The sequence below is a fragment of the Anguilla anguilla genome, chromosome 4, assembly GCF_013347855.1.
Source record: "Anguilla anguilla isolate fAngAng1 chromosome 4, fAngAng1.pri, whole genome shotgun sequence".
NCBI lineage: Eukaryota > Metazoa > Chordata > Actinopteri > Anguilliformes > Anguillidae > Anguilla > Anguilla anguilla.
In genome coordinates this window covers 53,370,488-53,393,917 of record NC_049204.1, presented here as the reverse complement: position 1 = coordinate 53,393,917, position 23,430 = coordinate 53,370,488, and the positions used below count along the sequence as shown (strand labels likewise).

General features: G+C 39.9%; 1 protein-coding gene and 1 long non-coding RNA gene across 4 annotated transcripts in view; both read left to right on the top strand.

Annotated features, from left to right (window-relative positions):
• The window catches only part of hnf4g (hepatocyte nuclear factor 4, gamma), a 12,582-nt gene extending 7,056 nt beyond the window's left edge, over positions 1 to 5,526 (top strand). For both annotated transcript variants that reach the window (XM_035413242.1, XM_035413241.1), the window contains exons 3-10: positions 331 to 425; positions 1,412 to 1,518; positions 2,132 to 2,287; positions 2,648 to 2,735; positions 2,950 to 3,102; positions 3,318 to 3,554; positions 4,017 to 4,139; positions 4,245 to 5,526. In XM_035413242.1, coding sequence (XP_035269133.1) covers positions 331 to 425; positions 1,412 to 1,518; positions 2,132 to 2,287; positions 2,648 to 2,735; positions 2,950 to 3,102; positions 3,318 to 3,554; positions 4,017 to 4,139; positions 4,245 to 4,378 — 1,093 coding nt within the window. In that variant the 3' untranslated portion in view covers positions 4,379 to 5,526. The remainder of the gene's footprint in view (positions 1 to 330; positions 426 to 1,411; positions 1,519 to 2,131; positions 2,288 to 2,647; positions 2,736 to 2,949; positions 3,103 to 3,317; positions 3,555 to 4,016; positions 4,140 to 4,244) is intronic.
• A 285-nt stretch (positions 5,527 to 5,811) lies between these two features.
• On the top strand, positions 5,812 to 11,287 carry LOC118224503. Of its 2 annotated transcripts, XR_004764658.1 has the most exons (3): positions 5,812 to 5,883; positions 6,051 to 6,145; positions 10,827 to 11,287. It is a non-coding gene; the product is annotated as an uncharacterized LOC118224503 (long non-coding RNA). The 2 variants fall into 2 exon arrangements; XR_004764659.1 differs by lacking the exon at positions 6,051 to 6,145.
• Positions 11,288 to 23,430: the final 12,143 nt, after the last annotated feature.

Here is a 23,430-nt window from a genome sequence, read left to right as displayed (position 1 = left end):
TAGATAGAGTGTATCTATGTTCTCTAGTTTACTAGATGTCGTAATGCTTCAGCTGCAATCAATCTGGGTGCAGTTTAATTAAAGAAAAATAATATTGTTTTCTACCTTTGCTGTGTAAGTATTGATATGAATAGAATTTCAAAGATACAAAGGTACTATGCTGTAAATTATAATCATGAAATAAAGAATAAGAAAAATGAAAAATCATGCATACATTTTCTTTTGAATTGTTTGACAGTACAAAAACTGAATTTTATTACAGTACCAGAATTGTATTATGTACAGTGGTAAGAATGTATGCAGTCCTGTCTCTCATCTCCCCTTGGCTAGGTTCAGTCGTCAGTGTGTGGTGGACAAAGACAAAAGGAACCAGTGCCGTTTTTGTCGACTGCATAAGTGTTTTCGGGCAGGAATGAAGAAAGAAGGTAACATGTTCATGTTGGATATAGATATTTTATTTATGTATTTATTTAACTTAAGGAATCTTAAATAAAAACCTCTTCCTGAGAAACCTGCAAAAAAAAAAAAAAAATAATTCTTTGTTATTAACTGATAAATGTCTTGATTTCACTATCTCAATCATTTATGTGACTGAAACTTGTTGTTGGGAAGATCACAAGACACACAGAATCGTACATTTTAAATCCAGTAACAAGGAAGGCAGTGATGTGGTACAAGCCCAGTTCAAGTAAAGGATTCAGATTTAATGGGCTATGCCATAAAGTGGAGTGATGTTATAAAAAGGAATTTAAGGCCTGTTGGGTTTATTGGTATAACCTTGGCATTGCAGTTTATTACCGGTGATCTTGTGCTTTCTCTTCCACCACCCATGCGCACCTGATGTTATGTGCCACAATTGGTTAAACTTTTACTTCTGTTCATTACTAAGTATTTATCTTCTCTCCTGGATTTCACACTGATAAATAAGCTCATAATTTCTCCATGTGGAGAAAAAAACTGCACTGTAAAATGAATCTCAAAACTACTCTTAAACTTTTTTTTTCTCAATCAAGTGTATTTTTTCTGTTGCCCAATTCATTCTGTTGTTAATAGAATGATTTCATAACTCATTAATTTACTTGGACTTTTGTGTTTTACTATCTTATTTAAAACACAATCTAATTAGGGAACATCTAAAGATTTTAAAGCTGCTTTCATCTTAAGAGAAGGAAATAGTTTTTAATTTTAGGTCAGAAGTCTTTGAGATGTCTACCACATCCTCAGTGATGCAGCTAATGTGTGCGATTAGATCAGCTTTAAGGCAGTGCTGTGTTAATGGTGCTATAATCCACCAGGGAACGCAGTGCTTGCTTGAGTGTAAATTAAAGAAGCATACGCCTCTCAGCCTCTCGGTAATCACCACCGGCTGTCATTAGCGTCTAATCAGCTAAACGGTTTGCTTGTTTTCCAGCGGTACAGAACGAAAGAGACCGCATAAGCTGCAGGAGACATATGCACGACGCGCAGGACCTACCACCCATCACGGTGCTTGCACAAGCAGAGTCCCTGTCACAGCAGGTATTAAAAACTGCCTTCACCTGGTAGCAGTTTAGTGTGCACACGGGCAGTCGCCATGATTGATAGCGCAGTATGATAAAAGCAAAATAATATCGCTCGCTGAAGGTAGACCTAGTGTAAGAACGGAAAGTCACTCTCGCGTCGAAAACGATTCCCTTCAGGAAATATGAGTTTATGTACAAACGTACTCATGCTAATCATCCTCCATAAAACAATGGAAGCCAAGGGAATGATACAGCTTATCTTAATAAAAAAATGTGCTTCTGTTTACGTACTGGCACTTTATATTTCAGAAAATTACATTGCCTTTACAAATCCAATTATTTTTTATTTTAACGTCTGAGGGATTGAGAAATGACGTACCTTTCATTTACATTATTTCTTATGCGTGCTGCATTTCTTGACGTACACAATGGCTAATGACTGTGATGTGTAACGACAGTGCTAATTTGCATGCACATTAGTCTCCATCCAAGCGTCAGTGAAGTCATTAAAATTTCCAATCATTCGCATGACTACTTATTAGAATTTACTTTGAGAGCATCAACAGCCTGTGAAGTAATAAATGTATTCGTACAGTCGCTTCATCTCAGTTAGTATCTATCTCCTTTAGATCAGCCTGCCCAGTCCAGCAGTGTCCTCAGATGCCTCAGAGAAAAGCATTGCCAACGTAGGGGATGTGTGCGAGTCCATGAAGCAGCAGTTGCTGGTTCTGGTAGAGTGGGCTAAGTACATCCCAGCCTTTGGTGAATTGCCGCTTGATGACCAGGTATTGGATCCATTTAGAACGAATGGCAATTTAAATGAACATTCAGTGGTTTGGTGGGCAGTTGGGATAAATCACAAGCCAATTTCATTTTTTGGGAAAGAAAATCTAGACCTGCTTCTCACATGATGAATGTAGTGTGGCCCCTATGATACCTTTCATGATTTTAGATTGACAGACATTGGGAAATACATTTAATATGCTTCTAATTATGGAAGTGAATAATTTGATTAATTGAACAGGACCTTATAGCACTTCCTTTTTTAAAATATGCAAGTTCTTAATAGGTACGATAAGTCATGTTGTAATGGTGTATGGACAGCCCTTGAATGAGTTGTCTTAGGCTTTTATTTTTTGCTTTAGGTGAGTTTATTACGGGCACATGCAGGGGAACACCTTCTGCTAGGAGTGGCAAAGAGATCAATGCCTTACAAAGACATGCTGCTGCTTGGTAAGAATGAATTGATTCACATCATGTTATGTAACTGTATTTTCACATCATTTCAAAATCAAAGAACAGAGTAGATATTTGTTTCAATTTGCAATAGTGGCCACTTTGCTGCTTACAAACAATATTTCATGATAATTTTATTTTCACCGTGTGAACACATTCTGCATTTTAAAATGTTATGTCTAATAAGGTGTTAATTGTTTTCCCCCTACAGGTAATGGTTATGTAATTCCTCGAAATTGTGAGGAGGCAGAGATCAGTCGGGTCGCGAACCGTGTTCTCGATGAGCTGGTGTTGCCCTTTCAAGACATTCAAATTGATGACAATGAATATGCAGCTCTGAAAGCCATTGTGTTTTTTGACCCAGGTATTACTGTCCAATTAATGATTTGCACTGTTGTGTAGTTGGCACCCCCCACCCCCATTTAATACCATAGCCCACTTTGCATTAGTTTTTTTATATCACTTACTGTAGCTGTAATGCCTACTAAATGAACCCTCTAAATATCTTAAGCCATTCAATGTTCAAAATTTCAGTTGCACTGCAAACAACATTAATCTTCCATTCTTTTGTGCCATAAGATGCCAAGAGTCTCCGTGATCCTGCAAAGATTAAGAGCATGAGGTACCAGGTGCAGATGAGCCTGGAGGACTACATCAACGACCGCCAGTACGATTCGCGAGGCCGCTTCGGCGAGCTCCTCCTCCTGCTCCCCACTCTGCAGAGCATCACCTGGCAGATGATTGAGCAGCTGCAGTTTGTCAAGCTCTTTGGCCTGGCCAAGATAGACAACCTGCTGCAAGAGATGCTACTCGGGGGTGAGTCTGCCCACGTCTCACTCAGCAAGAGAATGAAACCCAGGGAAAATACCTGGTAGGATGCACAAAGCAGATTTAAATGGCCTAAGTATTACTTTCGCTGTCGCTGTTGTTCATTTTACAATTTGCAATCCACACAGTAGGCCTACTATGTGAGAGGGCTAGTGGAGGTCAGGGGAGAAATGTGTCTCTCATTGACAACAACTAGTTGCTTGTAGATGCCTTACCTTGCTGCGAAGATCAGATGTAGCGATAACCCCATGTGACAATCTTTGACATCATGTGCATGGCATGGAGAATTTCACAAAGAAAGGAGATTCATTATGATTGCTGAACATCCCCAAATACAGTCCAATTTAGCTACCATGTCATTCCGAGTCCTGGTCATAGTTGGTTAATGACTTAAAAACTGAAAATATAATCTCAGGTTTCAATCCCGTAACGCATTTTAAATGTTAACAGGGCTGTCCTCAGATCCGTCCCACCTTCACCTTCCAGGCCAAACCCAGCTAGCCAAGGATCCACAGATGGGACAGACAATCGTAATCACCGCTCTGCCGCCCTCTGTCCATGCTGAACATATAGGTATGCTCTGGGACCCCCTTTAAGCAGGATGACGTCACATACAGTTTAATGTGCCTTTTACGATTTTTAACTGATCTCTCCGTACGACTCATTGTCTCTCACCAGCTTCTCCAGAAACACCCACCCCATCGCCACCACAAGGACAGGGACAAGAGGCGTACAGTCTGGCTACCAGCCCAACACTTCTGCTGTCCACACAGCCAGCCACAAACAGACATTCCCCTGACCCCACTGTTTGAATGTCTATAATTTGCCTTTCCACAAACTAAGGTTGAGTTTCTATTTGGATAAGAACATAAGATATAAACCATACCTGTGGTTTATATGGCTACAACTAAAATGCATGGAATAAAAACATAAGATGTATTTTAAAAACGTTTAATCAAGTCCAAAGCGAAAACTGTTATGTACACATCTGCCACTTAGTTAGTTATACTGTAGTTCCACTGGTAACTGTAGATGGCATTAGAGTTCAGATTCTACAGAGTTGTCTATTACTATCACCAATCAAAAACATAACTATGTTATGACTATGATATGTACCCCTGACCACAAAAATACTTAGCTAAATGTAATGTGCTGCAACTAATATATTTGCAGGATAAAAATACTTTTTATGGGCATGTTTGTCCTTAGCTATTCGTTTTGTGAATCAACTGTTATAACCTGTTGTTATGGTTCCTTTTTTTGGGGATTTCTGAGCTGACAATTTGAAAGTAATAGCGTTGTGATTTAGAACTACAATGAATAAAGTACCCAGATTACTGTGCTGATACACAAATATAATGCACAGCTGTTAAACAATACAATGCTTTTAATTGCATATTTTCTTGTTGTAAATATAGAATATATTTTATTTTAAGGAAACATATGCATAACACCTTGCAAAGTTATTGTGTTATTGTACGTTTCATAATTATACACATCCTGCGCCATGTTTCATTTTATATCACCTATTTGCAAATAATCTAAATTTCTGTATAGCCTGTCCTTAGATGTACTGTGTTGTGGGCCCTATATATTTTATTGCAGAATAACCTCATGTTGTGTCTCATTATTTTGTAGCACTTCACTTGTGCATAAATCATAACCATGATCTTGAGATGTATACCTATGTCATCTTAAAGATTTTTTTTTTATAATTAGGCTTTTTGTACGCTGCATTTTCTTAGATACAATCTAGCAATATTTTTGTTGAGAACCTGTTAAAAGCATTTTAAAGAGAAGATCATTACTGTTATTGTTACATACTAAGATATCATTCACATTTAGAATAATTTATTTTATGAGAATGATTTATTAAAATACACATTGTAGTAAACTATCAAAGAGATATACATTGAAATGTTCAAATCTTCAAGTTTGAATAAAACAAAAACATGAAAAACCTGTCACTTTGTCCATTATATTCACGCATGTACCCGCAAACGATGTCTTTTAAAAAATATTTGTCCAGTCTTATAGCGGCTCCCTAAGCATTTGGCTGAACATTAAATCGTCGAAAGAGAAAAATTATTTTATATTCTATCGCCATCTTGTGGTTATTTTGAGAAACGTCAGTGAAAAAAACTGCAAATTATTGATGAACTAATTCAGAATTAGGAACACATTTGTCACGGCATTTTCGAGACGGGAGGCGTTACGAGGACGGTAAGCAAACGAGTGAGTACCAGAAGCAATACTTTTTCTAACATTAACGCCAACATACGTCCAGTCCGGTTTCTGCCTTTCGACTAAAGTTGTAGTAAGTAAGGATTCATTGTGGTTGTGGTGGGAGTAATATGTGAAAACTTGTTTCATGTGTGTTTACAAACATGCAAACAAACATGGAAACCATACAGACACGGACCTCCAGTAGGCTTTGCATGCTTCATATAGGCTACCAATAGAGTTTGGGAATATGTCTCGTAGGCCTATGCAGCAGACAAATCCCCAGGTTCTGTAATATTGGCGTCCAGAGGATAATTGACATGTGACTGCACAAAATCCAGAGGCCTACTGGAAAGGTAGGAATAGTATTTTGTAAACAAAGAAAAATCGTAGGCTACTGAATTGATAGATCACCACTTGTTGGACCATGATATGACATAGTAATACACGACGTTAGCTGTGCCAAGAATGGAAATATAGCCTCTGCCATGCGTCGTGAAAAACAATACTAGACCTCTAGTTTATTTCATGCATATTGTAAACGTTCTGTTGTGTAGCCAGATTTATTAACATTTCGTTAAACAGCAGCCATTTCAGAAATGTATCTAAGATTATCCGCTGGGTGACTGGTGAATAATTTTTAAGAGTCTGGGTTTTGAGGTCTTTAAGTTTCAGAATGCTTTGCGAGGTGGTTGAGTAGGCTAGCCTACTTGATTAATGTTCTTTGTGTTGGCACGGGGTGGATGGTTCTTAGGTTCTTCCAGTGAAGTTGATATTCTTTCTGGTACCCGAAGCTGTTGTAAATGGAATAATATTAATAGAGAAGGGCTGTGTTGCAACCTAGGGCACTGGATTTGCAATTGTAGATTTTACAAAGTTAAAACATCAGGAGGGATGGAGGGAGGGATGTTGACTCAGCTAGTTACCATTTCTAAATCTGTGTATACTTAATTTGTTTTGTGGCTGCTGACACTTTTTGTACACTCGAATTTTTGTTTAGTTGTCCCATTTGTTTGTACATAGCATGTAATATCTACATACTGTAGGTGGCCATCGTTCCTGCAATTGGCATCTCAAAACGCAGCACAGGTAGCGGTCAAGGACGTGTTTGTTCTATTGCTGAATTTTAAATAAATTAATATATTTAATTGCAAGCTATTATGCATTGCTACTGGTACCAGCTGAAAGGTAGTAGACACGTGCAGTTCATTTTTATTTGATCCTTATAATGCCCATCACATGTCAAATAGTGGTCATATACAAGCTTGATAAGCCATTTTTAAAAAATGATATTTTAGTTTGTGGGGTGGATAACTTTTTTATGCAAGGTGACCTTCCATGAAACAAGATGGTATCAAATCATTGAATGGAAGTGGAGTCGTTGAGGAGAGAGAGAGAGCTTGGCTTCTAGAGAAAAGCTTCCCAGCAAGCCAGCACTTATCAGACTGCTATTGGTGCCAGCTGTCAGTCCTCCAGAATTTTGCTAATTGGCATGACATCGGGCTGCTTGGGACAGAATCATTCATCAGCTATTTTGCAGTCTTTTAACACCTGATCCTCATCTGAACATTCTTGCCTTGTCTAGTCTTGTGGACTGCTGGAGTGCCAGTTTGCAAATTACAGGCGGGCCGACAGTTGTGCTGCTGCTGGCTCGCTAGTGGGCACTCTGTTTGCAACCAAATACAAATACCGGGCATCTGAAGCCTGTTATGCATGCACCGTTGGATTGCTCTAAGAAATGGTCAAATCCGCACGTGTCATGCATATGTTAGAGTCTTTCCTAAAATCCACAGATATGCTCTGTTCTGTGCAGTTTGTGCCCTGCTACATTTTCATCCTTCAGATACTTAAGTTGTCAGTTTCGATTGAAGACACAGAAAACTCATTCCAGACAATGGGCAGGTAAAATCTGCTGGACCAAGTTTGTCTTAATGTAGCTATAATATGAAAAACTGCAATCATAGGAGCCTTTTTGGGGGTCTTCAGTTGCTTTATATTTTTATGTTTGTAATTGTATAAAGTTTAAATAATGATTTTTACAGTTGGAGAACAAATTGTAATACAGTGTATCAGTTTATCTGTTATTAGTTTCTAATGCAGAATCATATTTCTATGCCATACAGCTCAGAGTGTATAACACTTTGAAAATTGGTACAGGAACATATTGCTTGTACAGTAGGCTATAGTTCAGTGTAATGTTCAGTTTTGCATATCTCAGGAATGCAATATTTTGATCCTGCTACACACATAGGGTAATATTGTGCATATTGTAGTTGGATTCTCTAGATATTTTTATGGCTAATTGACTCCATCTCCATAAATGAGTTAATTAGATTAAACATTTTTGTGTGCTTCATTTAGAATCTGGCAGATTCAGAACATAATATGCACAGCAGATATGGTCTTTTATAGTACCTTATTATGGAATCTTTTCTGGTATTACCAGAGTAGCGTGGAACATTATCTATTTGGCAGTCATCCTAGTCCACTTTCACACGGATTACACTTTACGCAATATCGATGTAAATATTTACTGAAGCAGTTCAGGTTAGGGTACACTCACCCAGCAGATATGTGAACTTGCTATCGTGTGCTTCCAGGTCTGTTTGGTCATGCTGCCACCCTCAACGGGAACATTACTGCTCTTTGTGAGAATCTGACTGGTCTACAAAGAGGACATAGATTGAGAGATATTTTATAGTAGCCTAGCTTTGTCTTGATCCTACAGATCACTTCCTATTATGACATACGTGCTTAAAAGTGCTGCCATATGTGGATCCATCTTGTTTGATATTTTGATTGGTGCGTGTTCACTTGCTTACAGAAGACACTTGGGAAACGGCCAATTCCCAAGCAGTCGTCTAGCAGGTCTGTGGATGTGAGTGAACGTTATTCATCAACAGGATGCCGTGGTTTTAAAATGTTAGAGATGGGCCAACGAATGCTAAAAAAGTGGCTTCCTGTGCCATCTTCCTGTAATGCCACTTCACCCTCACGTTCTCTATATTAATAACACACGTTTCCATGACTAGTTTTTAAGGAACTTATTTTTTAAACTGTCTGAGAGTCTTAAAATACTCTTTAAACATGTTGCCTGCTGAAAGGATAAGAAAGTCACATAAGGGCAAGTAGATGCGTTTTTGAGCTGTATACTGTGGCTCTCTGTCAAGGGTTTGCATTGTATTGCCTGACTGAACATAGGGACTGAACGCATGGAGTTAACACGCATACATACTCAGCCTGAATGGTCTTGCTAAATACAATTGAGGCAAATCAAATGCGGACGGCTTTCTCAGTGCTGCCCGTTCTCTTGTGATATATTATTTATTTCAGGGGAGAGAAAAGAACATATTCTTAAGGCTAGAGCTTGCCGTAGGTCATAACAAAGCATTTTGCTTTTCTTTGTCTTCTCCACAGACACCGTTCCTTTCTCTGAAAATCAATTACCGCAAACATTGTTTTCAATCATAGAAATTCATTCATTCACTGTTTGTAATGTCTCTTTGTCAGACAGGGTCTATATCATATTTAGGCAGATTTAACTGACTCAGTCTTCATGTCCGCCACAACTGAATGTCATTTGTTCATTTTTTTATTCCTTCAAATTTGAATTTATCAAATAGAATGGGCTCATAATGAATCTAACACAACACAGAGAGTAAAATAGTGAAATAGTAAAAAAAAGTCTGCAATGCACTCAGCATGAAGCAAATGTTATGTTGTGAATTCAGTCAATCTAGTTCTTTTTGTGACAGATTCTATTTTGCATAAAAAAGTAATGCTTCAAGTCTGATTGAATTTGACAAAAAATAGTTACAAATGCCATACAACACCTGTAACTTTTGTTTAGCTTTTTCCAGCCTTTGATACTTTTTAAACAGGTCAGACATCTTCCGCTCATAGCCCAAGTCCAGACATTTGGTATGCGCATGCTTTTCTGGAAATAATGTAATGGACAAATGTCAGTAAACTCAATGAGCTGGAGGCAGCCCAGACGATGCTGGGGAATGACAGGACCATCTTTTAAACGCTGATTTGAATGGAGAGAGATGTGCGGCTGCTTGATAAGCAGGACAAAATCTACCCGGAGATTCTCTTGCAGAGCTTGAAGGTTAAATTAGGACATTTGTTCACATTTTTATTCAGGTGAACTACGGTTTTCTTTCAGAATGTTTCATGTTATCTGGTTGTGAAAGTGGGGTGATCTGCCATACAAATTGGGAACAATGCACTCAAATGAATATAAGTACGAGTGCATGAATAGATAGTGAGTAGCAGATAATGTCTGTATTCCTACGCCACGTTCAGTGCCAGCTGCATTTTTTCCCACAGCCAGCTCTTCCAGTCATAAATCATAGAAGGTTACTGTGCAATATTTTGTTGAATTGACAGGTGAATCTATAGCCATAGCAAGTCGTTGATTTCAGCTTTCATCAAATGAAGCTCATGATTGCTGGGAATCTGAAGCATCATTTCAGGGAAAAAACCATACCGTCACTCTGCGCACGTGACAAATGTTCGGAAATTTGTTGCAGAAAACCGCAAGTGTCACATTAAATATGCCCATCTAAAATGTAATTTCACATTGGAGAATGGAACACTGAGTACCTCAAGCATTCGACGAACAAAACATAGGTTTTCAGATTTTGACTGAGAAAATTTTATGTCTGTTTATGTATTTATTTATTTTTGTTGGCGATACCTTTCAAGAGATAAGCATGGTGGCTGGGTCGCTAGTGCAAAATAAACATTCCAAAATCTGCAATCAACTCAATAATGAAGTGTCAGCTCAGAACAGGTTCAGCTGCAGTGCTTGACACGGGTTAGGCTGTACACACGCAGGCCTGTTTAATGAACAAACACACAATGCGGCCCGCGCTTATTTGTATACAAACCATTACTTCGGCATTCCGGTCACATATCTTATTTCGAGAGTTCAGCTTTGTGTGACAGGCCGGTATTAAGCCCTGGAAAGCTGATGCCGTACTGTCTGGAGTGGAAAGAATAATTATTTCCTTTCTGTTCTTTCTGCTGAAGGAAACGGCACACTACACCGCAGAATTCCAATAACGGTGAAGGGCTTCAGGGTGCTGCCGCTCCGCAGTACTCCATATGGATTGGCACGCCGGTTTGAGAACGTTTTCTAGCCGCCATATTGTCAGGCCCGTTATTTGCCCTGGCTCTGTGTCGGAGCGTGACACTGAGGCTGTGCCAGCTTTGTCACTGATGTGCGGAAGGTCCACCTTCAGAACAGGAAGCCATTGTGTTGTTTGTATATGAAACACATGTCTCTGTACACTTGAGTTCCAATGTCCCTGTAGGAGGAAAAATCCTAACACTATTGAAACATGTTGGGTTTCAACCACCAGGGGTCACCAAAAGCCTGTGGTCTTCATTGAAGGTGTTTTATTTTCATGTCATGAATATACGCTGATTTCTCTCTGTGACATGTTAACATTTTCCAGTATGTAAATTAAATTGTTTGCGATTCCCCTGAATGTGTTTCTACTTAAAATATCATGTCTGTACTTCATTTATACTATCATTGATTCCCAAATGATTTTCTTTCACTTGCAGCCAAGGCATGAAATGTGAAATGTGCATGTTTCTCTTTGCGCGTGTGTACGTGCGCATGTGTGTGTGTTTGCATGTATGAATGCACGTGTGTGTGTGTGTGTGTGTGTGTGTGTGTATAACATTTATGATTTTTCTTCAGCATAAAAAGAGAACAAACCAGACATTATTCATTCTATATAGCCTAGGTGGCCTCACTTTTTCCCAAATACAGATTTTTAGAACTCTATCTCCTTTTTAAAACTATATCTAATTTTTAAGATTCAGAAAGCGCATAAGGGTTTCACCTCTGTTGGTACAGCAACTTTGACAGTGCAAAATGGAGACTTGTCTTCTCTTTGGTTTTTGATGTGGAGAGGAAAGAAGAAAAAAAAATGCATTTATTCCCAGTAATGTAAGTACAGTTTAAAATTAATGGTGTCTGTCAAGCCCGGGACCAACTTGCCATTCAGCTGGAGATTAAGGGCAAAGATTGTAGCCCATCATTTTTCACACATGCATTTACTCATAATTCCCCGCTGTCACCACCCGATCGGCTGCATTTCTACCCGAAGCCGAGGAGGGGGATGTGGTGCCTCCCTTTTCTCAGAGTGCATTCTGAGGCCTCGCTAGCTCTGCAGAATGCTGCTTGCCCTTTTTTCCATCAGGCACATATCTTTCCTGATTAAACCTCTTCACGGTAGCAAAAAAAAAAGTACATTTTCAAAAAACCGATGAGGTCCTGCCGCGGTCTCCATGACACCTGTCTCGCCATATATTTTATTTTTTTATTTTTTTTTGTACCGTGAATACGGGACCCGGCGAACAACAAAGCAAAAAAGAAGCAGGGCGAATTCAATGTGGTCCTCAGTGACATTAGGAGTCTCCACATAATGTCCCGGCTGCATCTAAGAAAAACGCTTGTGAAATGTATTCAATTCAAATTAAATTGATGTAGCATGGAGTAATCTTTCTCTATTAAATGTGTCACTTTCTGCAATTGTTCCCTAATATCCTTTACAGCTTCAATATAAGATTAGTACTTTCTGTGCCGCCACAGTTTCGGTAACCTACTGAATTATTCACTGAGTCGTAACCCTCTGTTATCAGGATAGAAAGGCCTTGATTATAACAGGAAGCCAAGTGTATAAAATCATTTTCCTTTAAAGGAAATATTTCACTCCATAGAAATTTGAATTACAATTATCAAATATACACATACAGAGTAATATGAAATTAATTATATGGGTACACTGGCTCCCTTTGTACATGGTAGGGACTCGCTTCTAATTTATGTAGGAAATAATTAGATCTCAAGCTTATTAAGGAGCTGCCTTGCAAATGAAAGGTGAACTACTTTCAGTTCTTTCCATTTAACGTGTGCCAAAATTCAAAACACTGATATTCCATTTCTTTGAGTTTGTAATCGATGCCAACAATTCAAAGTTTTTGAGGCTTTGCATGTTTAATATGTGCCATTGGTCGTGGATGCTTTAGTCATATGAAGGGGAAAACAAAATATAGATAATGACTGCTGTCTCCAGTGACGTTCTGGTCACTCTAGGCAAACTGTTAAACAGTCACATCCTGTGAAATGCCTTCACTGATTGCTGACAGTTTTTTTTACGCCTCTCAATTGGACCCATGCACACATTTTCTGTAAAGTTGCTGTAAATGGATTCATCTCCATTAGCATTAGCGTCCGTGGTATCATACCTATCCCGTTATGCCTGTGATAAACAAAGTCGGAGGAAAATTAGAGTGTTGCGGCTGGCTGGCTGTAGGAAGGGAGGGCTGGAGAGATATTTTGCGATGTTTCTCTCTCCCTCATCTGGATGTGGTTCCATCTGCTGCTTGGCCCATAAAATGTACAGTAACTGCAGTCGTGTGCTGGTTTCCTCTTGTTCTCCCATCCAATCCAATCATCTGCTACAGCTCAGATTGGGCCAGTATCCATGCAGAAGTCACATGACCAAGCAGATCATGAAACTCTTCTTCTCTGAAAAAAGTTCCATGTAGACAACATGTAACAAATCAAGATTTAAAATACAGATATAGCCTACCTAAAGTGCCTTTTTATGAATAATAATAATAATAATAATAATAATAATGAAACTGCTGCTTAGCACATGTATCCATCCAATAAATATGTTTTCTTTCATCCAGGGCTTTCTGCGTATTGAAGTGTAAAGTGTGACCTAATGTATTATAACAGTAACAAAGGGCGCGTGGCATTATATTGCCTAAGAAACACAGTGCATGTCTGTATTCAGAGAAGGCGAGTTGACTTTTAAGTGCATTTGTGTATTCACTGAACCAAATTGACAGGCTTGTGTCTGAGAGAGATAATCACAGTCAATTCTGCTGGTGCTAGTTCTGGGGGGGTAAATAACCTACCTGGCTGGGCAAGATTGGAGTGCTGCTCGGCAGCTGATAAAGCAGACATCAGCACAGCTTTAATCCTGTTTACGTACTTATTTTTCATATTTCACCGCGGTTGAAATGTAACAGGCTAATTTGGGCCAGTGCTCACTAATAGTTTTTGCATGTACGCATGGCAACAGCACTTGGAACAGGGCATCCTTTGAGCGCTGTATGGAAATCTGTAGAAACTTGAAGCAGTGAGGGGAATGGGACACGGTTCATTGGGCAGGCAATGTTTTTGATAGTTGCCTTAAATATAATTTCTCCCAACCAAAGTTCTGGGCTAAGATAGCTATATGATCATTAAAAAAAAGTAATATTCTTGATTGGAAATGTGTATTTTAAAACAATATCAAAACCAGGTTATATATATATTTTAAACCTGTATATTCAGCTGCCCTGAATATTCCATATAGAGAGATTGGTGTGAGGGATTGGATGCATTGAATTTTGGATACAAACGTCATCCCTCAGCCCATCCGGGCAGAATCTGAGGAGGAGCGTTTTTCATCGCGTTTCCAGGACGGAGCGGCGAGGAGCGCGGTTCTTATTCCGACGGGCGTCGCTTCGGCAGGAGCTGTAAATTGATTACGCCGCCCGGGCCCCCGTCTCCGCGCGCCTCGGAAATTTACTTAAACCGCCGGCGTGAACTTCCCGTAACCCCGTGCGCGAGACACTCATCACGCGCGCGGGCGCGGAGGCGAAAATGGAAGGAGGTCCATCATGTCGGCGGAAGAGCGTCTCCCGCGTTGGAGCCGGCCCGTTCCGTCCTCCAGGAGCGCCGGGAGAGGCCCGGATTAGACACGCCCGCGCAATCTCGAGTGGCGTCGCTTTCATTACACCGCCGCGGCCGCGGCCGCCGCCCGTATTATTATTTATTTTTGTACAAGTGCTCACCTCTCGGCTGCGATCAGGCCCTATACCGCTTTCATCAGTCTAATGCACCCCTCGTGCTCAGTGCCCACATAGTGCCATTCCTCGCTCATTTCTGTAATTTCATTCCCTTAACCTCCTTTAATAATTCCTACTTCCTGGCCCATTGTGGCGTCCCAGGCTATATTTTTTTATAAAATTGATGTATTCATGTTTAAAGCATTTTGAATCACCCACTCTCTCGTTTCAGAGCAGGAAGCTTCGCTTTGTGACAGGAAGTGGAAAGAGCACTCTGAGATTGGCCCCTTTGTCTGTCCCTCATCGGCCTGACATGAGCACCTGCTTCCTGTCCTTGCGACCGGGACTTACCGGCCCTCCCGAAATGAAAGATCATCGCGGGCGCTCGGAGAGGTAGTGTCGTGTAATGTATACATATATCTCCCGCTGATTCGATTAAGCCGGGATGTAAAATGCAGAAATAATGGTTATATTTGCGGTCCAGGGCTACTTTAATCATGCAATTATAATAAGAGCCTTGTTAATATTCAATGCTTCTTTCCCCCCTCGTGCTACTCAGGTGAATTAATTCACTCAAGCAAACTCTGCTGATCCTCTCGCTCCTGTGCTCTCGGCCTCCTCTTCATCGCTCCGCACGATCTCATTTCCCCCCGCACTTTACCCACCCTTTATTCCACGGCTCCGCGTGCCTCAGCCCCAACTTCAAAAAAACCAGCACGTTACATTATTCTCTCTAACAGTGAATTATTTCCTCCTCATCAGCATCGACTATTGATGTTGATTTTCCGCTTTGAGCGGGGACTTTTCTCGTGTCTTTTATGCAAAGTTTGGACTGTTACAATTTTAATGTCCGCGTCGGTTTCGTTGTTGAGGCGCCGGCCTGATAATTCGGGAAGTGTTTTCAGCCGCTCTGTTGCAGTGGGTTGGATCAAGACATCGCTCTTGCACCCTGCGTTCTGTTCTCCAGCCCATGTGGGCCTCCTGAGTTGTATCCAGTGGGATTAGTGGACACTATGGAATTTACGTTTTAGGCATTTGGCAGATGCTTTTAGCCGAAGCAACTTAGAAAGGTGCAGTTAACGTGGGCAAGTGCATCTTTATCGTACTGTACCTCCAGGTAGTGCTCGCATTTCAGCCAAATCCTGTGTCTGCCCTTGAAAGAGCCTGCACCAGAGCGTGCTCAGGGGTGTTAGGACTGCGGTCATGAACAGAATGCTCCCCTCCTAAACCTGCTGGTGTCTGGCTTGCGTCCAGAAATAAAAGGGGTTTTCCCCCAAAACGTTTGTCTGATACGGCACGACTTTGCCGAGGAGCCACCACCTCCAGCGCAGCGCGCTCGTACCGACAAAGTAAACATTAAAGTGTAATATTTAGCCTTGCGTTTGTGCCCATGGCCACGCGATGCCAATTACTCATCTTTCGCATCAAGCCCTCTCCACAAATGTGGCGCACAGATGTGTTGTGATGCTGGAGTGTGCTTTGAATCCCAGGACATTCCTATTAGCATGTCTGCTTTCCTCCACGCCTCAGTCAGGTGACATTTTGCTTCTCGGCGCGCGGGGTCATTGGTATAAATTAATTTTGCCTGCTCCTTTGTGAATAATGAACTATAGCCCAGGAATGTGTTATTAATTATTTGGTGCCACTTCATCAGTGCAGCTTGAGATGTATGAAAGCCGCAGTGTTTGATCAAAGCAACCCAATCCACCATATATTTAAATCCGGGTTAAGAGGTTGTCCATTCAGAGGCGAGGTACAGAGAAATTACCGTACGTCGCTAACGCTCCATTCAGTTTTGATGGGAGCCGCAGTAAATAATAAACAAATCATTTCTGCTCCCTGCTCTACCGCAAGCACCTTTCAGTCTGTAACACCCTGCATCTTAAAAGTGGATAATAATTACAGATAAACACACTTTTGTGTAATGTATTTTTTTTTAATGCATGTGGTGTTTTTTTATTTTTATGTCCTTGGAAACTTCCAACAAGTCTGCATACAATTTGTTTTTACAAAGATCCTTTGTAGAGAGCTATTTCCTGTTTTCAGGTTAAAACAAGAGTGTCTCTTTTCATCCCCGCTAACCTCTATATAAACTATCCAGCTGGCACCTTTGTAAATTGAATAAAACTTGGTTAAAAGTTCCATTGTTTTGTAGTGGCAATAAAAATATACCGCAGTCCTCACAGAACGGGCTAATGCTCGTTTTGCAGAGATGAAACTTGGGCTCCCCCTCACACTTAACATCTGACTAGATTTAACATGGATTTGTACTTCCTCTTTGCCACTGTGCTTCACTATTTCCTTCTGGCAAAAGGTGACATTGGGCTACTCAAAGACCCTTAAAGGGCACCTTCGTCCACATTGCTATTGCAATAACATTTGCAAAGTTCATTTGGTCATGAAACCACAGAACTCGCACTTATGACCTTTATGAGACTGCGCTTTGTCTGTGTTGGGCTAACAGACGCTGATAGCCTTGGTCAACTTTGTTGCGCTGGTGTGTACTCAAAGGGTCCCACAGCTACTTAAAATCTCTCCCCTGACTGTAGGTTTCAAGATTCCATCTTGAACATCTCACATTAAAATACACCGTGAGAGTGACAAGCCAGAGGTCCTTAATCGGAAGGGCTCAATGGCCAGTTCAAAGGCAGGTATTTTTCATCTCTGATTTTTACCTACCAAACTTATGCAATCAAGATAAATAAAACAAAATGTGACGCTTACGCTCGCGCTTTGAGCTGAGAAACCTGTCTCTCTAGCTCATTCATTTGTGAGCCTCCCTTCAAATTGGTGTTACAAAGCAGCGCGAGGTGACTTCAACTTCATTAAGCAGACTTTCGCCTTGAGGAACGTGTTAAAATGTTTGTTAAACAGTGGGCCCGCCACGACTGGCGGACGCGTTTGACAAAACGGTAATTTGGAGAAGGCGCACGCCAGCAAAGCAAATAGGTTAAAGGGCCTGTCGCAGGTTAAAATAATCTGCATAACCGTTCCAACAGTTCAATTACAGCTTGTTGTTCCGCCGAGCACACTCCAGCGCTCCTAGGGTTTTAAATTATGGGCAGATGCCTGCAATCGCGAGCTCCCTCCATTGTGCCGGCCCGCTCCCCGCCTTCATTGGAGCGAGCCGTCCAATGGGATTACTGTAAGTCTTCACAGCAGTCCGCTCGCCGCTGATCAGAAATTCATATCCCTGGATGTTAGATTGCTCTCTTCATTCCGTCCTCGTGACGGCTGGGATTGCTGTCATGGTGTCAGGCTAAAAAAAAAAAGAGAAAAAAAAGAAAGAAAAAAATTAGCATTCTGCAGCCCCAAATTTCGCTGTCCAGCACATAATCAGAAAAGAAAGTAGATGAATAGTAATTCCGTCCGTCAGAGAATAGAAATTGCTCCGGCACCACGATGCTGCGGTCGACGGATCCCTGGTCAGGAGATGGGCGTAAAAAATACTGCAGTGTCTGCAGTGGCAGTTATTTGCACATTACACACACACACACACACACATTTTTTTTTTCAAGTCTCATCCTGTTTGATAAAGCACCATGTGCAGATTCCGTCCCTGTTTTTCGTTGCCGAGCGATAATAACTCCCAGACTTCCTGCCTTCTCCGAGGTGGGGTTTTGGAAACCCCGGGAATTACAGGCGAATCGCAAGGATATCTGGTAGATAGTTTCAAGGGCACGCTGAATTAATCACAAGGGGCTGGCTGGCGGGAGGTCATCGAGTGTCTTCTGAGCATCATTTTGGGTCATACGTCTCAAGGCGATGGCGGCGTGTGTACTGTACTGTAATATCCCCTATCTGGTTTAGTTGTCTGGGTCCGAAAGGGATGCACGCACACACACACAGAGAATAGGGCGGTTGAGAAGGGAAGGAAACAGCCTGGTAAATATACACAACCCTTTATACTATGTTTTCTTTTTTTCTTTCCTGTTCGATCACATATACGGTCATATTGTAAAATGCACGCTGCCATTTAAGTTGTGCTCGTTTCATCACCCCAGCATTGCCTTGTTTTTTTTTTTTGTTTTTTTCCTTCTTCTTTTTTCCTTCTGTTCTATCACAAACACATTCAGCCATCAATAAGATTGTGAGTTCCGTCAGCGGGCTGTGTGTGCATAATGTTCTTTGTGTAGTAAAGCAGTTTTAACTGTCGTAGAGGCCTCGTCGGGGGGGGGGCAACGGCCGGGACATTTTAATATACAGGAGATGATCACTCTTTAAAGGACGCCTTGTTATTCTCCTCCGATTAATCTGCGCGCGTTAATTCTCCCTGTCTTTAGCGGTGAACCTGCTGGAAGCGCTCTGACATTTAAGGTGCGCAGATTTACCGTTAACGGCCCCGATTCTTATCGGCCCGGGCTATCCATCATCTTTAATCATGCAAAAAGCGGGATTACCTCGTCACCGCGTTCCGTCGGGCGTGCGCGGAGGGAGGGAGGGAGGGAGGGAGGGAGGGCGACGCGAGCGAAGGGAAAAGATTTACATGAGAATGAGTGACGCACAAGAAAAATGGTTTTAAATGATCATTAAGAAATGCGGATTTCGGACGGGAGCCCTTGGCTCAGCGATGCCCGTTTTGGGGCAATGAGGTGCCGGAGTCGTGGCATAAGCGTGGGGATGATTTCGTCCGCTGGGGTGCACTTCCCATCCTGAACCTTAAAGCATATCCCACCTTAACAGGCACGTCCACTTAGAAACACACACAGTGCTTTGCAAATGTGATTTCAATGTTTTGTTTTTTTTGTGTGTAAAAAAAAAAATCAAAAACAAACCCTGCAGTATATACTTTTTCTTTTTTTTTACATTTTCAGTGTTGTTTCAGCTTAATTCAGTTGAACAATTCAAATACCTTAGGCCTCATATGAAATAGCTATTTGCCTTTTGTGAGGATTTTAATGTTATCTATGTGCTGCATAATGCTGGGAATGATCATGAATATTTTATGAGGCAGGAGAAATATAGCCAGAATAGCTGCATTATGGTTTTAATGTATATAGAAAATAATGCATACGCCAAATGCACACAATTTAAAAAATCTGCACCAGGAATTCTGAAATTGCAACTCTATTGTTTAACTAAATGGCTTTAGTAGCATGCTATTTTTAAGCAGTTAATGCACTTGATGAATATTTTGTGAATGCAGATCTATTAAAAACACGTGAGAAGTACTCTTACACGCTCACCTCATACTCTGCTCAATGCTGAGCAGATCAACATAGTAACCAATGCGGTCGTCGCTTTTTACATTACATTTACATTACAGGCATTTAGCAGACGCTCTTATCCAGAGCGACTTACACAACTTTTACATAGCATTTTTATTGTAGGCATGTCCAAGTACAGTATTTATGTTTTAGATTTTATATGACTATTTTATATTGCTGTATCAAACAGACGTACATAACATATTGATCAGGGTTACTTTCCTTTCATCATTAATTTTGGATGCAACCAGAAGGACAAGTTCTTTAATAATACTTCTCAATTTTTGAATATTTTCCCTTTTTCATGTAACATCTGTTTTTGTTTCCAATTGAAAACAAACTTAAAGGGTATCTTTTTATTCTTTTTGAAGGACATCTGCAAATATTATTTTAAGTGGAAACACATGCAAGCTGTATATCCAACTTAACTGATAAATCTAGACAAGTATTAATGTTGTTGTCTTCTGTCACAATATAAGTACCCACAAATAAACCTAGAAGTAGAGGCAATGCTGATTATATATGTAGTGTGCAATATATTTGTGCACGTGTGTATTGTTTATACAAAGGAATCTCTGCATCCTTTTATAAACATGCATCCTTTTTTTCTCAGTTCAAAAGTACCAGAGCAGTCAATTTAAGTTATCAAGTTGAACAGCATGTTCTAGAACACTGACACCAATTCCTAGGCAGTCTCATTGCTTTCAGTTGCTTTTTTTCCCTGCTAGGTATTTTATTAACCTTTTATCTCCATTTTTGAAGTTACTCTCAGTTCGGACACCAGCTGCATGCTGGTAATATAAAACGCATAGGTACAGGGAGGAAGAAAGCTTTTCCTTTCTATATGCAGCAGACATACTGCTAATGAAAACAGGGTGTAGATTTCCTTCACTGCATTTCATATACTTGAAGGCATGGAGGACATTTTGGCAGCCCATTCCATCCTGTCCCCCACACACCTCTCACACTCGCTCACTTTAGACTCTGTTCATGTGCCTGAATATGGAAATTCAAAGCTGGTATAATATAATACTTCGGTAAACTACATTTTACTGAAATCCCTCACTGATCCGGAATAAATTCCTGGCTGTCTTTTTAAAGACTGCTTCCATATGTTGTGGACAGTAATTTTCATTCTTGAGACGTGAACTAAATTGGGTCCTAATACGATGTTCTAAGATATATAATACAGCTCAGAAACAAATGTTTATTTTATTTTATTTTATATTATTTGTAGGGCCCTGCTACAGTGATGTTGTTAGAACCAAAATGCCAAATGGTCTCGTTCAAAGAATCCACCATAAGCTACAGTGGATACAAAGCCACAGCAGGTAGCTTCCGTTATGAAGAGAAAGCAGTGATAAAGCAAACCAGCGTTTCAAAGGTGAAGTAAATATGAATGAAGTAAATATGTTGTGTGTGTTGTCCATGTTTATTTGAATAACATGCATCTCTTCTGCTGTAATTTGCTTCACATGTATCTTATATGAAATATGAATTCAGACAGAAATGGCCAAAATAACATTAGAGTGACTGACTGGTATATGTGTATTATAGAGTGTGTATTTTATAAATATAACATGTCATTTCTGTATTTCTGTGTTTGGAACGTATCACGGTCAGAACTTACATTTTCTGAGACCTCCAATAGGTGTCAGTGTTTCCTTAAGCATTTGGCTTACTGCACTGTCTGTCATCTCAAGAAATTAGTAGGAAAGGGGCTTGGAATTATTATAGCCATTTATAGGCTGTTATTTAAAAGAAAAAATGTAAACAAGACATTCCTTAGCTTAGTTTATAGAGTATGTTAAAGTGACAAGTCTGATGTGAAGCTTGAACAATTTGCATTATTATAGAGTGGGTTTCTGACTTAACGGCATAAATATGCATTATGGTGAGTGTCCACAAAATTGAAAATTTTTTCACCTCCCACAGTATGGAACAAAAGTTATCTTAAAAGCAGTCCACTCTCCTGATGCTTTAAAAATATTTTTTTTATCTCTGGCAAATCTGCTTATTGTATTATATGAATGCAGAATATTATATAGTCACAAAATAATTAAAATTTACAAGAAAAAAGAATCACTGTACTTATAGTCATAAAGATATCAGTTGATTAAAATCCCTCTGTGCTTCTGGCTCCACACTCTCTGTGCATCATCAAATCCATTTCTAATTTTATGGATTTTGTTTAGGGCTGTATCAAGACTGACCCTTAGCTTCGACATATAATGTTCTTAATATCCAGATTAAATTTTCTTTAATCTGTTCTACAACATGTGAAATGATTTCTGCAATCAAGTACAATGTCCTGTGTACGTCACTGATTACAGTTAAGTTTCTAAATGCTGGACCATGCAGATGTACTTTCACAATGGAAATGCAATTAGAAAGTAAAAAGCAAGAAATGCTATAGAGGTGGCATTATATGGTCATAGCAGTTAATGAAACTGGCGGATTAATGCAGACGGTATGAGAGTGGATTAAAAGACAGCACCCTGAGACAAAAGATCTGAAAGACCCTCAAAATGTGGTATATTAAAATGTGCAGGTAACATTTTCAAAACATAATATAGTAAAGTGTACACACACATACCGTACACACACACACACAACCATTTTTAGCACAATATTACACATCACACTTGTACATTGTACATTATAGTTTACAATTTACAAAACGTGCATATGCTACATCTATATGTTAGCGCCTCCAAAACCAAGAGGCATTGATAAGGATTTTATTATTTGTAATCTGCAAAGAGGCAGGGAAACGTTGCACTCTTTGTTTCTGATGTGCAAGTAATGCATGTTAAAGCTTTATCATGTATTAATAGGATTAATAATTGCCAGTGGAATTAAATTCAGAAACATTGTATAGCCGTGATAGGTGTGTTTGTGAAATACTTTTGGAAGCAGCCACCTGCACATGTGGGACAGCTGTTTCAGAGTGAAAAATGCTAAATGCAGAACAGGACCCAAGCTTTTCTAAGCAAAGGCACAGGGAGCACCCTGATGTTGTACATAGCAAATTGAAACTGAAGATTGCTTTCCCATAGACTTTATCTTAAAGCAGTAAAACAAGTAGCTGTGACTACAACTGCAGGTATTGATTTTGTAATTTCAGCAAATTAAGAACAAGACAGGAAACCTATTAAACCTTTCAGTGATTGCCATTGGTACTTTTTGGTGATGCAGGGGTTGACGTTTAAATTAGACCCCTGCCCTTGTTAGGGATGACTACTGGTTTTTGATTTTAAAACAGTATGTTTCTAATTATGCAATGGAACTAAACACACACACACACACACACACAGACACACACATATATATATATATATATATATATATATATATATATATATATATATATATAGTAGTGTGTAATTTATCATACACAATGTATATTGCTACAAAGAAATGTAATGAATCACTCATCTTTTTGCCTGCCTCAAAATTTAGTAATAAAGGAACCGGGACCACAGCTGCTCAGCAATATTATCTGTCACAATATTAAAAATAATGATAAAATAAAAATCTCTATAACAGGGATTGGTAGGTTATTA